The following is a 13,959-nucleotide window of genomic DNA, read 5'->3' as shown; positions in this document are numbered from 1 at the left end:
CACATTTCCCTTTGAACCTATTCGCTTTACTGACACACAGCCGGCTTTTCGAGAATTTGTGCAAGTGAAATTTAATTTTTGCAATTTATATAATAAAATATATAAAAAATAAATAAAATTTTTGCAAACACTTTTGATTTTTATTTTCTTTCTTCGCAAATTTGGCAAAGAAAAATTTGCTAATGGAAAAGCAAGCAAAAATTTCAAAAGAGAAAACAAAAAATTTGCCAAATAAAAATTTGCCTGTGGAAAAGCAGACTTATGAAATACAAAATTTGGCAACTCTGTTTTGAGATGTCAAAATAACAAAACAAAATAAAAAATGTTACAACAACTAAATAAGCTAATGCCACGTTCTGACGGGCATTCCAACAACTTAGTTCGCTCTCAGAATTACGTACATGAATTAACCCGTTCATACAACACTATTCTTAATTCATGTCATTAGAGTTTTTTATTTCAAACTTTTTGTTACTTGTTTTACACCAAAATGTTAACATATTTGCGTGAATCACATATGGATCTAAATAGAAAAAATAATTCTCTTTCTCCTGACTATAGTATGAAAATATATCTATTTACTTTTAATTCATGTTTTCCATTTTTTCTGAAAATATTGTTGCTATAAATAAATTTTTATATTTTCTCAATTCAAATGAAAAATTGGACAAATTTTGTTTGGGTTTCCCCACATTTGTTTCTTGTTTTGTATGCTAATTAGAACAAAAGGGAAAGAAATGCATATTGCATTATGTAGATTACAAAATTTTCATCCTACTGCATATATAAAAACTAGACAATTTGTTACTTTCAGTCATCATTTTCAATTTTACTGAAAAAGTTTGAAAATTTCATTAATATTTTCAAACTGTCAAAATTAATTTATTTTCGATAAATACTCTCAATTGTTAGGGTTGGGACAAAATTCTTGGTTATTCAGAGAGGGATTCGAATTGAACAACGTACAAAAGTCGGTGTTCGCTCAGAAAATTTTGTATGGGGAACTAAGTAGGTAATTACTTCATAATTGGGGGTCGAACAAAGAATGAGAGAGCGAACGACGCTCGTCTGTAATGTAACAAATTGGGAATAGGAACAAAATGCCAATTAGAATTAAAAAGATTAAATTATATTAGCAAAAATACATATTATATTGTTAGATATTATATATTTTTTAAACGAGCACAGAGAACCACAAAATTAGTGAACATTCACGACAGGTTGCCCAAGGTTTTCAATTAAAAAAACAAATGTGTACAAATTGGTCACCACACACATTCTTTCTAAATAAGTCTTGATTTAGATTAGACGAGTTTACTTGCCACAATTCTTGTCGTTCTCTTTTGAACTTGCTTCATGCGTTTATACAAGGCAATTCGGTTTCCAAAATATTTTTCTATTTGTTGTTTTTTCACATTTAAATCTATATAAAATGTCAACAAATACGAAATACACAAAACGAATTGCCAGAAAATTGTCGGTACGAGCAATTTTTTTTCATTTCTATTCCCCTTGCCCCTCTCTCCTACAAACAAAGACTTGCCGCAAGTAAACTCTAAATCAAGACTAATTTAATTTTTTTCCCAAGAAAAGAAATAATTTTTTTATATTATAAAAAATTTATTTCTGAATAAAAAAACCGTTTCGAGAATTTTGTAAAGGTGTAGTATGTTTTTTATTGAAATTCAGGAACGAAACGAAAATTGAACGTTTGTATCAAAATGAACTATGTGAACTAGACGAATGTGGAACGACTGGCGAAAATGGAAATTAATGGTCGAAATAACCTAGTACCGATCGTTCCTAATGCAGAATAATCTCTTTGAACTAGTTCGTTCACAACTCTAGAAAGTGATTTTTAGATCCCTATTTATTCGCCGGATACCAGGGGACACGTACAACCAAATCAATCACAAACATGTAAGTAAAAATTATTTATATTAATTGTATTAATTCTGTTAAAATTCGTTAACCAACTTCCTTTCTAGAATGGAATCGACAATGCAACGTTACATTTCACCCATAAACCCAGCTGTCTTTCCTCACCTTGCAACTGTTTTACTTATCATTGGAACATTTTTCACCGCTTGGTTCTTCATCTTTGTTGTTTCACGGCCCAAGAATGCCAAAAACGAGAAGACCCTATTCAAAGAATTGGCCATTAGTTTATGCGGTTCAGTATTTTTGGGATTCGGAATAATGTTTTTGATGTTAGCAGTCGGCATTTATATATGAATCATATTTCAGTAGATTTTATATCTACAATAATTTTCGGCAAAATTCCACTGTATGCGTACATATTTAAGAATTCCAATAAAGATCATAAGGTAAATGTATTTATTTGTTTGAAATTTTTGTGTTTGTGGAGAAGCGGTTTGGTGAATAAATATATGGAAATTATAGTCCAATATTTAAGAACCAAGTCGAATTAAGGGCTCGGTCGAAAATTTTACCACAGATAGACATACAGGTCCAAATTACTATGATATAATTTTTCTTGCAGAAATACATAGTTCCGGAGATATGGACCTCCAAAGATCAGCAGCGACCCATATATTTTTTCCAGCTTTTTTTAAGGCAATATGAATATCAAATTGTAGGGGTTTATGTTATGATTACAAATGTAATTATCTCCTCGGAGAAGTCCCTACTTTCTGTGATATGATCCTCCAAATGTGGTAGTACATTCGCCTACAGAATCCCATTTTAATAAACTTCATACTCCAATACACTTAGCCTTTAATACATTTTTGAAGTTTAAAATTGGGTAGCATATTATCTTGCCCAGCATTTGGAGTCATATCTCAGGAAGTATGGACTTCTTCGATAAAATAATTACATTTTACGACTTCGATACCCATATTGCCTTAGAGCGTTTTAAAAAGCATCGAAAAATACATGGGTCCCAGCCATATCTCAGAATAAAGATTCCCGCAAAAAATACAAAAATACCTTTAATACATTTTTGAAGTTTAAAATTGGGTAGCATATTGTCTTGCCCAGCATTTGGAGTCATATCTCAGGAAGTATGGACTTCTTCGATAAAATAATTACATTTTACGACTTCGATACCCATATTGCCTTAGAGCGTTTTAAAAAGCATCGAAAAATACATGGGTCCCAGCCATATCTCAGAATAAAGATTCCCACAAAAAAGGTTATCTTTGTAATAAGGGCCCAAATTTAATGGTATCAGTGGATGAGTATTTTTAACAACAATACTTTTTCATGAATCGATTATGTTTTTATTATTGAGATATTTTTGTAGGTTCAATATATAAAATGTCTGTAACTAATCATTATAACAAGTGGGTCTACATTTGTTTCGATACTGATATCTGTGTGCAAACAATGAAGGCATTGGCTAGGTATACCCAATTATCTCGTATGGTTATTTTCCAAAATGTTAAAACAGTACAACTCAAAGGAAACTTTTTTTCTGTGGATGTGATGAGAAATTAAAATGAGATTTTTTGAGTATGTTTACAATTTTTAATACGAACGTATAATTTGTATAAATATTTAGAATATTTTATATAACGATAAATTCCACAATAATTATGGCTTCATAGTGGTACTGTTTGAGAAACACTGTCTCCTTGATCATAATGAATCGAAATTTTTTTGTGTTAACGTTGTTCTTGCATTAATCATAATCATTAAATATTTATCCGGCAAGTCCTGCCTTTTGTCGGCATTTTTGCATTAGTGCCCTATACATAAATTGTTTACGTGATAGCTGGCGTACATGTTTTAAGAATGTTTCCAAATCAATCACACTGCTTCGCAACGCTTCTCCCAAATAGTAAATGGCATCCTCGGTGGCAGCTTCTTCGGCATAAGCATTTAGTAGCCTATACGAGAAATAAATCGATTTAATGATACACACATATTTTACCTTATAATGGTTAAAAACCCCCGGATGATAATCTATGACCTTATAAACAAGCCCCATAACATCTTATAATAAATAAATTTTAAACTTACTGTCTGTACAAGGGGGCAGTAGTAGTAACCGCTTCATCTGGATCAATACCATCCGAAGACTCCAAAGATTCTAAACTCTTTTCTAATTCCTCTTCTTTGTCACGTAAAATGTTGATATTTTTTTGCAAATCGACCTAATATGGAAAATACTTCGTTATATATTATATCTATATAAAATATTTTGTAAAATTAACCTGCTCCTTTTCCATGCGAGCTATTATAGAGTCGATTTTAGCACTGCCTTCTACCAATTCTTGTTTGGTACGATTCAGTGTATCAATTTCAGCTTGATATTGATTTACTTTCTCCTGTAGACGTCGTCTTAGTTTGTCTTCAACAGCACTAATAAGAGATGCCTTAATGTGCTCCTCCGTAATGGTTCCTGTTGAGCTGGCATTCGAAGAGTTCTAACAAATAAGAAACGCGTTAGAAATATGTATTTATAAGTGTTATGGAATTGAAAATGTTACTCACATATCCTGAATTGTAGCCAGGGCCAGGTGGATAATTCATATAAGGTGGATATCCAGTACCCGGGCCAGACGTGGCTGCAGGCATTACATTTCCAGATGTTGGATATGGTGGAAACCCTCCAAAATTATTTCCACTTGAGGGAGGATATGGTGGAAAAGAGCCACCACTGGCTGGGTAGGGCAAATTATAAGATCCACCCGATGTAGATGATGCATTGGGACCAGCGGGCGGTATATAACCTAAAAACAAATATATTTTTCAAATGTCTTTGAATCATAATTCATATTTACCTGTTGTTGGATATGGCGCAACTTGTTCCTTTGGTTTTGAATACACTGGCGGATAATCACCAAACACCACAATCATTATTTGTATCAAAGACAATAAGTCGCTAGAATGCTGAAATTTAAAATTGCAATATCAAAGATAAGCATATAATTACGTGCCATTTGAACTTACTGGTTGCCAGTCATGCAAATACGGCAAGTAGATACGTCCATTATGATCCACATACATTGAAACTTTGATATGCATTGTTGGTGTAGGTTTGACATAACATATAGGAGCATTCATTGGATGAGTGTCCATTAGCCAAATACAAATTGGAATGTAGTAGGTATTGTCTAAACGTGAAGATTATTATGAAGTTATCGATAAGGTAGAACAAAATCAAATAAAAAAACGTACTTTTATAAACGACCGGTATGGTTCCTTGTAAGTTGAATAAGTCTTTTGAACTGCCATCATTGAATACTGAAATGAGATAATGTATCCATTATGGTTGTTCCTATTGTCAACACCCCAGCAACACTTACCGAACTTTTGTAATTTATACGTCAAACTTCGATAATTTGTGACCACATCAATGATTTCCTTCTTGGTGGCATTCACATGTTTATACTATGCAAGTAAATAGAACCGAATGATAGCGATCTTATTATCAAATTGTAAACAATTAAAAACCATTGCTTCAGCAGAAAAATACTACGTTTGTCTGTCATCTCCTTTGTCTCGGAGTTTTGGTTTTCTCTCCACTGCTCACTCACCTTTGATAATAATTTTGTTATTTGTGCGTCTTCTGATGGCGACACCATTTTGCCCTAAAATGTATCGGGGTTTGATTCGTCTGCTCCGCCTTAATATGAAATTTGGTTATTGAATTAAATCTACGAATATTATGCACAATATAATTTTTCTAATATTTTTTCCTTTGCCGTTGTTTGACGTTTATTCACTGATGAGTAATTTAAGACGGACGTCAATAATAGAGTTCAAATGTAATATTCCGATCCAGGAACGAACGGCACTAGGCTTGGCTCTTTTGTTCACCTAGTTCCTACTGCCACAGTCGTTTCTTTTTTCCGCTCCTTTCATCATCAGTTTGTGTAACTCATGGTACTATGTAGGGTTTGTCAACCAAAAAAAAAAAAAAAAAAAAAAAAACACCTCTACCAAGAGGCTTGTTATATTACATGGTACCAAGGTAGATATACAAGGTAGCCGCATCGGCGAATTTCTACAACAAACATCGGTTGTTGTATTTTGATATGTCAAAAATATTTTGCCAAAACAAACAGATTGATAAGATTTTTTACACAAATTCTTGTAGAAAATGTTAATAGAAGTATTGCCAAAAAAGCTCTTCGAAATTCGGAGATTTTCATTTATAATTTTGTTTTTTTAATTTTTTGGTTCAACATTACAACAACATTTTTGACATTTATTTGTCCAACAGCTGGGCCGATACGGCTACCTTATTAAATATACCTTGCATGGTACAATTATAAAAGGTAACAGCAAATCCCAGCTGATTTGATTCCAACGTAATACTAGTGTCAATATGAATTTAACAAATTATGTTTTTAAAAATCACCCAACAGGAAAATTGGGAACGCATACAATTTGAATTTGTTCATTATTAAATGTGCTCCCGTATTCAATTTACTCAATCTGCCTGCTGGGAAAGTTTCAGGAAAGCAAATCTTTCTTCAAGGAATAACTCGCTATTCCCAACATTTTCATATGTGTTACACATATATGTGGCAATGGCTCAATTATAGGAAAGATGTGGAAGCGATAGAAATGTAAATTTGAAAGATTTTCATTCATGTTTTTCCATTTTTGTTTTGAGGATTCGAAAATATTTCATTTTCAAAATAAAAATTATTTGATGATAATTTGTTTGTTTGTTTACATTTTGCTGTTACCTTCTATTATTATACCATGGTTATATTACAATAAATAAATACAAAAACAACAAATCGTTGTGTTCATTTGGCATAGTTTTTACATTGTATTATAAAGGTGAAAATGAATGGAACATCAGGCTTTCTTCATAAAACCGAATAAAAACATATTTTGATATTGATTCTTCCTACAAATTTTAAATCTCTTCCCTACGGACATTGTCAAATGCATATTTAAACGACTTAAGTTGAAAATATTTTTTTTTTTTTATATTTTTGAAAACATTACATATACATTTATACATTTTGTACATGGCATTGATATCATAGTACGTTTTTATTGTACAGGATTTCGTTACTCCAGTGGTTTTAAATTGTAAATTCCATTGTATATATGTCAAATAAATCATCATAAAGTAGGTTAACCCGGTAAAAAGTTCTAATGTAAATGCCGTTTAACAAGCTACAACAAGAAAACAAAATTAATTTGTATATTCAGACTACTAAATCCACTCGATTTCAAATGTGAATTGAAATTGAAAATTGAGATCGAGTGTATTTCTTAAATTTAACGCACTTTTATTTTAAATTAATTTGATTTTCTCCTCAATGTTAAAGTTGTTCGCATTGTACAATAATACAAGGTATAGTAGCTTGAGGTGAATAACAAAAAAGCAACTATGCACGTATGGCTTCTTCTGCCAAAAATTAAAAAAATATACGCAACAAGTGTTTGTGTTTATTTGACATTTTTCAACATAAAACAAAAAACGCGAAAAGTGAATGAAAGGTTATGATTTCTTCCCAAAATCCAGTAGGGAATACCATCAAATGTTTGTTTCATCCATAACAAAGTAATTAATTCCAGACGAACATGTTAAAAACATAATATTCATTTCAATTAAATTTGTATATATTTCAGTTTATTTTGAATTTATTTGACATAGTATTCAAAACATTACACACACATACACAAAATATATATTTTGATTTGATGGAACAAGCCACCTTGAGAAAAAATGAAATCAGTTGGTAGCTGTGCCTTGTAATAATTATACCATGGTTGTTCGTATGCCGACAGAAAAAAATAAAATCAAAGAATATACAAAAATATTCTGCATCCAACTTTGGAAATATGTTCATGGCAAATAAGTTGTCTGTTCCCGTACTGCAAGAATCTACTGCGTTTTACTAGGATAACGAATTTTCTTTTATGATATCGAAGAAAATAGTAAATTCTAGTAGATTCTTGCAGTACGAGAACAGACCAAAGATCTAACATAAATATAACATTAGAAGTGTAAAACGATCAATTAAAATAATATTAACAAATTAATAATGGTGTTTTTAAACGATATGTATTTTCCATATGTGCTGTCACTTTATTTACATATGCAACTCGAAGTCATGTAAAACATAGAGACATTTCAATGTGTCAAAACGATATGCAATTACATATGTATTTTTCTCCGAATAGGACGCGCTCTATTTTCGTATGTGAAACATAAGGAAATCAGCTGTTTGAATGAAATACATTGTTGGAAGAAAATATTTCAATTGCAAGTCAAAGAAAAGGATGAAAAGGCAACAATTACAAATTATTATTTCATTTGTAGGTGTTTAATAAAAAAATGATGTTGATTTAAGAAAAAAATAAAAGTGATTTTTTGTTTATAGGTTATGTCATGTGTAAAATACATATGCGGATTTGAACACAAAAAAATAAAAGTTTTGTGTACGCCGTTAATTTTGACACACATAAGGAATTACATATGGATGAAAAAAGGTGACAGCACATATGTACATATTGTTACGAATATAACTTTAGATTTAAGTTAATTTAGATGAATTCCGTTAATTTAAGAATTTGAATTGTAACGTAAATTTCTACTACGCAGTTTATTTGAATAACTTCACAACAACAACCACTGTATAGATTTTTCTACATCCTTCCATTTCCCTCTTTCATTTTCTATTTTGTTATTGTCGTACAATTCTTGTTAAACGTCATTCCTATTTCTTTGTTATTCACTCGCCTGTATGTGTTGTTGTTATTCCTCTTTCTTTGTTATTCCCTCGCCTGTATATGTGTTGTTGTTATTGTAAGTTTGTTTACTCAAGTTTGTTGTTATTGTTCACTCAGTAAGTTTGTTGTTGTTATTGTTACTCAATGTGTTTGTTGCATTGGTAGATTGTTCGTGATCTAGGTGTTACCAGATCGTCTAGAAACTTCTGTAGCGACAGGCAGGGCTCATATAAATAGAGGGAATGGAAAGGCAGTGAGTCAGTTGTGAATCAGATCGCGAATTGAAACCGTCGTGTAAAGTAAAGTGCAAAGTAAAGTTGTGTGAATAAAATCATTGTAATAATCGTAATCAGAAAGAACCCGCGTTTTATTTGGTACGAATTGTATCGGGAAATAAAACAACGTCTACACGGGATTTAGTAAAATCCAAGAACGTAACAATTGGTGTCGGAAGTGAGATTACGATAATACTACGATGAAGTTTAAGGATCTACGAGTGGAAGACTTGAAGAAGGAGCTCAATAAATTGGAATTGTCCTCTACTGGCAACAAGGCTGAACTACAAAAACGTTTGTTGGATGAGTTCGAGCGCCGTGGTATGAACATCGATACATATGAGTTTGACAGTAAGGATGAAGTGGATTTATCGGAAATGGGCGAATCCAACGGTGGGGAAGTCTCGTCAGTAGCTGCCAGGGTTGACGATTTAAGAGAAATGCTGGCTAGAATGTTCGAAGAGAATGCCAGAAAGTTTGAGGAAAATTCCAGAAGGAGCGAAGAGAATTCCAGAAAGTTAGAAGAAAACACGAGACGAATGTTCGAAGAGAATTCCAGAAAGTTAGATGAACTCAAGGCAGAGAATTGTAGAATGTTTGACGAAAATTCGAGAATAATGAACGAGAAACTCGAAAACATTACAGAAGTTATTGGAAGGAGAGTGGAAACCGTGGAGATCCAAATTAAAGAGTTGGATAAGAAAGTGCAGTCGGTTGACGAGAAGATTCTGTCTGTGGATGAGAAATTTCTGGCCCACGACCACAGGTTTACGAATCTGGAGAAGAAAATGTCGGAACTGGAAATCAAAGGTGGTCCGGTGCGAGTTCCTGATAACACACTAAAAATAAAACCTCCTGTATTCGACGGCTCTACGTCATTCAATGTTTTCAAGTTACAGTTCGAGACAGTGGCTTCTAGAAATTCGTGGAACGACAGCGACAAAGCGGTTGCATTACTTCTGGCATTGAAGGGCAGTGCTGCTGATGTTATACAGAGTATTCCTGTCGCTTCTAGGAATAACTATGAAGATGTTATTGCTGCACTGGAACGTAAGTACGGTGGCGAACATAAACAAAACATCTACCTTATGGAACTAAGGGGAAAAGTACAGAGGGCAAACGAGACGTTACAAGACTTTGCAGCTGAGGTGGAACGTTTGGTGCTAATGGCGTATCCAGGAGAGAATCACCCATTGCTGGACCGTATGAAAATCGAAACCTTTGTGAATGGCATACGTGATCCTGAGATTAAATGTGCAACATATGCGTCACCAAAAGCGTCGTTTGCCGAAACTGTGTCGTTTGCCCTTGCCCAAGAGACGGCAAGAATAATTGTTAAGCCCCAGACCCACAAGATTCGCCAACTGGAGACCGAAGGTTGCGAACCCAAATCTCTCGTTAACTCGATCAAGGACGCCATGAAGCAGGTAATAGAAGAAACAAAGTTAGTAGGGATGACTAAGCCAAGGGTTAGATGCTACAACTGCGATAAAGCAGGTCATATTGCGCGCGAATGCAGAGCTAAGCGCAAACGATCCAGCTCATCGTCACCACCTCCAACGAAAGATGGTAGACGAATGGCTCAACAGTCCACCAATGAGTCACCGTTAAACTAAATCGAGCCAGTCCAGCGGGGCATGAACTGGCTCCCATCGACGATGGCCCCACAATCTCCATAGCAATAGCACAACAGAAAATTCACAACCTAACAGCAACTGGGTACATCAATGGTGACAAGCGAGTTCTGACGTTAGATACTGGCGCATCAAAGTCCATCATAAGATCAGATCTGGTAAAGGGAAAAATAACGCAACTTAATGGAGTCAGACTGCGCACAGCAACGGGGGAGCCCGCGGCAGTACACGGCAAGATTACCCTGAGACTAACTATTGCCAATAAATCGGTGAATTACGAGTTTATAGTTGCCGATATCGTAGACGAAGTGATAATAGGCGCAGATTTTATGATTGCCTTCGGTATCAATCTGGATATGAAAGAGCGTGTGATGACCTGGTCTAACGTCGAAATTCCGTTAAACGTGGGCTACGATGAAAGTACACCCATTAGACGTCTGACTACGGACCATCCAGAGATAATACCGCCCTGTGCCGAAACAATAATATGGGTACCAATGAATGGAGATTGTGGAGCCGAGAAGTTGTGGGTGGTGGAACCAGCAGAAAACAGATACAGTAACATCCTAATAGCGAATGCCCTGGTGAAAAGCAACGAGGACGGATTGATTCCTGTTAGAGTTTTGAACCTGTCAAACAAGCAAGAGCAAATTTGCCAATTTTCCGAAGTTGGACAATGCACACGAGCTGAAGCTGTAGTTAATTTGGAAACTAGCACCGAAAAGCCAGCAGCCATGGAGAAGAAGCACCTCGACGGCTACATAAAAGAGTGGACACACCAATTATCACCTTCCGAGAGGAACAAGGCTAAGCAGCTATTATGGAAATATGCCTCTACCTTTGCGTTGACAAAAGAGCACCAAGGAAGAACATCAGTGGTGAAGCATGAAATCAATACAGCAGACGCGCGACCCATTAAAAAGCCTCCAAGAAGTGTTCCCCTGGCCAAAAGAGACGAGGTCCAGAAGCTGATAAGTGAAATGGAAAAGAGTGGTGTAATAGAACCATCGTCAAGTCCATGGTGCTCCCCAGTGGTCTTGGTCAAGAAGAAAGACGGAAGCACCCGGTTTTGTGTGGACTACCGAAAGTTAAATGATGTCACCAAGAAAGACAGCTATCCGCTCCCAAGAATCGACGACACATTGGACACATTAGCCGGGACGTCATGGTTCTCCACCCTCGACCTGCAGAGTGGGTACTGGCAAGTAGAGATCGCCGAGAAAGATAAGGAGAAAACAGCGTTTGGCGTTAATGGGGGTCTCTGGCAGTTCAATGTCATGCCATTCGGACTCTGCAACGCCCCGGCTACATTTGAAAGGCTGATGGAGCGTGTGTTAAAAGGGCTGCAGTGGAAGTCATGCCTCATATACCTGGATGACATCATAGTCATGGGACGCAACTTCGACGAACACATCAAGAATTTAAAGGATGTTCTTCAGCAGCTTTCGTCTTCAGGCCTCAAGCTGAACCCAAAGAAGTGCAGTCTCTTCCAACGAGAGGTGAAGTTCCTGGGGCATCACGTGACGCCGGAGGGCATATCGACGGATAAGGAGAAAATTCAAGCCGTCAGAGATTGGCCGCAGCCCCGAAATCTCCATGAGCTGCGGAGCTTTCTGGGTCTCTGCACCTACTACCGTCGATTTGTCCCAAATTTTGCCAACATCGCCGCCTGTCTACACCGCTTAACGCAAAAAGGCCAGAGGTTCCAGTGGGGCAACGACCAAGAAGAGGCGTTCAGTAAACTCAAAGACATGCTATGTAGAGCCCCCATTTTGGCATACCCTATACCTGGCGGAAAGTTTGCTCTGGACACAGACGCAAGTGCGTGCGGCATCGGTGGCGTCCTTTCCCAGGAAATCGACGGACAGGAAAAAGTCATCGGGTACTACAGCCGGACATTGTCGAAGCCTGAGAGGAATTACTGTGTGACGAGGAGAGAGCTGCTTGCTGCCCTTGAGAGCGTTAAACACTTCCACAAATACCTATATGGTCAGCATTTCCTGCTGAGGACCGACCACGCTGCTCTCCAATGGTTGCTGCGGTTTAAGAATCCGGAAGGTCAACTAGCCCGTTGGATCGAGAGGCTCCAGAGTTATGATTTCAGAATCGAGCACAGAAAAGGCGGAAAACACGGTAATGCTGATGCCCTGTCTCGTCGGCCATGCAAGGTAGAATGCAAGCATTGCTCAAAGGCTGAGAATAAGGAGAATATCGTTGATGTCCGACTATTGCAGTTTGAGTCGGGTGAAGATTGGTCGACGGAACAACGAAGAGATCCCATTCTGGGCAAAGTAATTTCGGCCATTGAAACGGGCAAGCGACCTAGTCGTAAAGAAATTACCTCCGAAAGCCCTCTTTTAAAATCCTATTGGGCCCAGTGGGACAGTCTACTTATAAAAGATGGCTGCCTATATCGCAAATGGGAAAGTGAGGACGGTAAATCTCACCGGAACTTGATCGTCGTCCCAGACTCCAAAATAAGAGATGTCTTGTCGGAGTTTCACGATGGGCCAAGTGGAGGACATCTTGGCATAGCAAAGACCGCTGAAAAGGTAAAGCAGAGATTCTACTGGGTCGGCAGTCAAAAATCCATTGCCGACTGGATCGCCAATTGTGAAAGGTGCATAAAAGCTAAAGGTCCAACACGGAAGAGTCGAGGCTACATGCAGCAGTATAATTCAGGAGCCCCTTTTGAAAGAATCGCAATGGATGTAGCTGGACCGTTCCCCACAAGCGACTCTGGGAACCGGTATGTCTTAGTGGTCATGGATTACTTCAGTAAATGGCCGGAGGTTTATGCTATCCCAAATCAAGAAGCCAGGACAATTGTGGATGTGTTCAGCAAAAATTGGATTTGTCGCTATGGTGTTCCATCTGAGGTTCATTCCGATCAAGGTAGGAATTTTGAATCAGCGATCTTCAAGGAAATGTGTGACTCCTACGGAATTAAGAAAACCAGAACGACGCCCCTACATCCACAATCAGATGGCATGGTGGAAAGATTCAATCGCACCCTTGAAGAACATCTACGGAAAGTGGTGGACAGTGGCCAACGAGACTGGGATGAGCATATTCCAAAGTTTTTATTGGCTTATAGATCGGCCATTCATGATTCCACATCCCGGACCCCAGCCAAAGTTCTGTTCGGAAATGAATTAAAGCTACCTGGCGATTTGATATTCGGTGCTACCCCAAACGACGATGTGAACCAAGATGAAGACAGCCAAAACTCTTTTAGTAAAGTCCACGATGCAGTCCGACATCGAATAAAAATGGTTAGCAACCGCATGAAGGCAAGGTACGATCGAGCGGCAAATACCGATGGGTTTCAAGAAGGGCAACTGGTACTATTGTTCAACCCACAACGAAAGAAAGGA

At 36.8% G+C, this 13,959-nt stretch overlaps 2 protein-coding genes across 2 annotated transcripts; one reads left to right on the top strand and one right to left on the bottom strand.

Annotated features, from left to right (window-relative positions):
- The first annotated feature begins 1,986 nt into the window (after positions 1-1,986).
- Positions 1,987-2,249, top strand: LOC133330738 (transmembrane protein 258). Its single transcript, XM_061539150.1, has one exon. It carries the CDS (start codon positions 1,990-1,992, stop codon positions 2,233-2,235), a length of 246 nt encoding a protein of 81 aa, XP_061395134.1. The 5' UTR covers positions 1,987-1,989; the 3' UTR covers positions 2,236-2,249.
- Positions 2,250-3,666: 1,417 nt separating this feature from the next.
- On the bottom strand, positions 3,667-5,555 carry LOC133330741 (tumor susceptibility gene 101 protein). The gene is made up of 9 exons (XM_061539152.1): positions 5,508-5,555; positions 5,277-5,361; positions 5,149-5,214; positions 4,921-5,084; positions 4,752-4,860; positions 4,462-4,700; positions 4,182-4,394; positions 3,988-4,121; positions 3,667-3,854 (listed from the first exon to the last, which is right to left on the bottom strand). The coding sequence occupies exons 1-9, from the start codon at positions 5,553-5,555 to the stop codon at positions 3,668-3,670; spliced, it is 1,245 nt and encodes a 414-aa protein (XP_061395136.1). The 3' UTR covers position 3,667.
- Positions 5,556-13,959: the final 8,404 nt, after the last annotated feature.

Source organism: Musca vetustissima, unplaced genomic scaffold (genome assembly GCF_032173495.1).
Source record: "Musca vetustissima isolate MV318-11 ecotype Yass unplaced genomic scaffold, APGP_CSIRO_Mvet_v1 utg69497, whole genome shotgun sequence".
NCBI classification, from domain to species: Eukaryota; Metazoa; Arthropoda; class Insecta; order Diptera; family Muscidae; genus Musca; species Musca vetustissima.
The sequence above is the reverse complement of the archived record's forward strand: the minus strand, read 5'-3'. Positions and strand labels throughout refer to the sequence as shown.

Excerpts from the sequence above, each read along its gene's own strand:
- LOC133330738 (XM_061539150.1), top strand. The coding sequence starts at position 1,990 with ATGGAATCGACAATGCAACGTTACATTTCACCCATAAACCCAGCTGTC.
- LOC133330741 (XM_061539152.1), bottom strand. The coding sequence starts at position 5,555 with ATGGTGTCGCCATCAGAAGACGCACAAATAACAAAATTATTATCAAAG. Across the intron at positions 5,215-5,276 it reads GTATAAATTACAAAAGTTCG|TATTCAATGATGGCAGTTCA; the intron begins GTAAGTGTTGCT and ends ATCTCATTTCAG. Across the intron at positions 4,122-4,181 it reads CTCGCATGGAAAAGGAGCAG|GTCGATTTGCAAAAAAATAT; the intron begins GTTAATTTTACA and ends TTTCCATATTAG.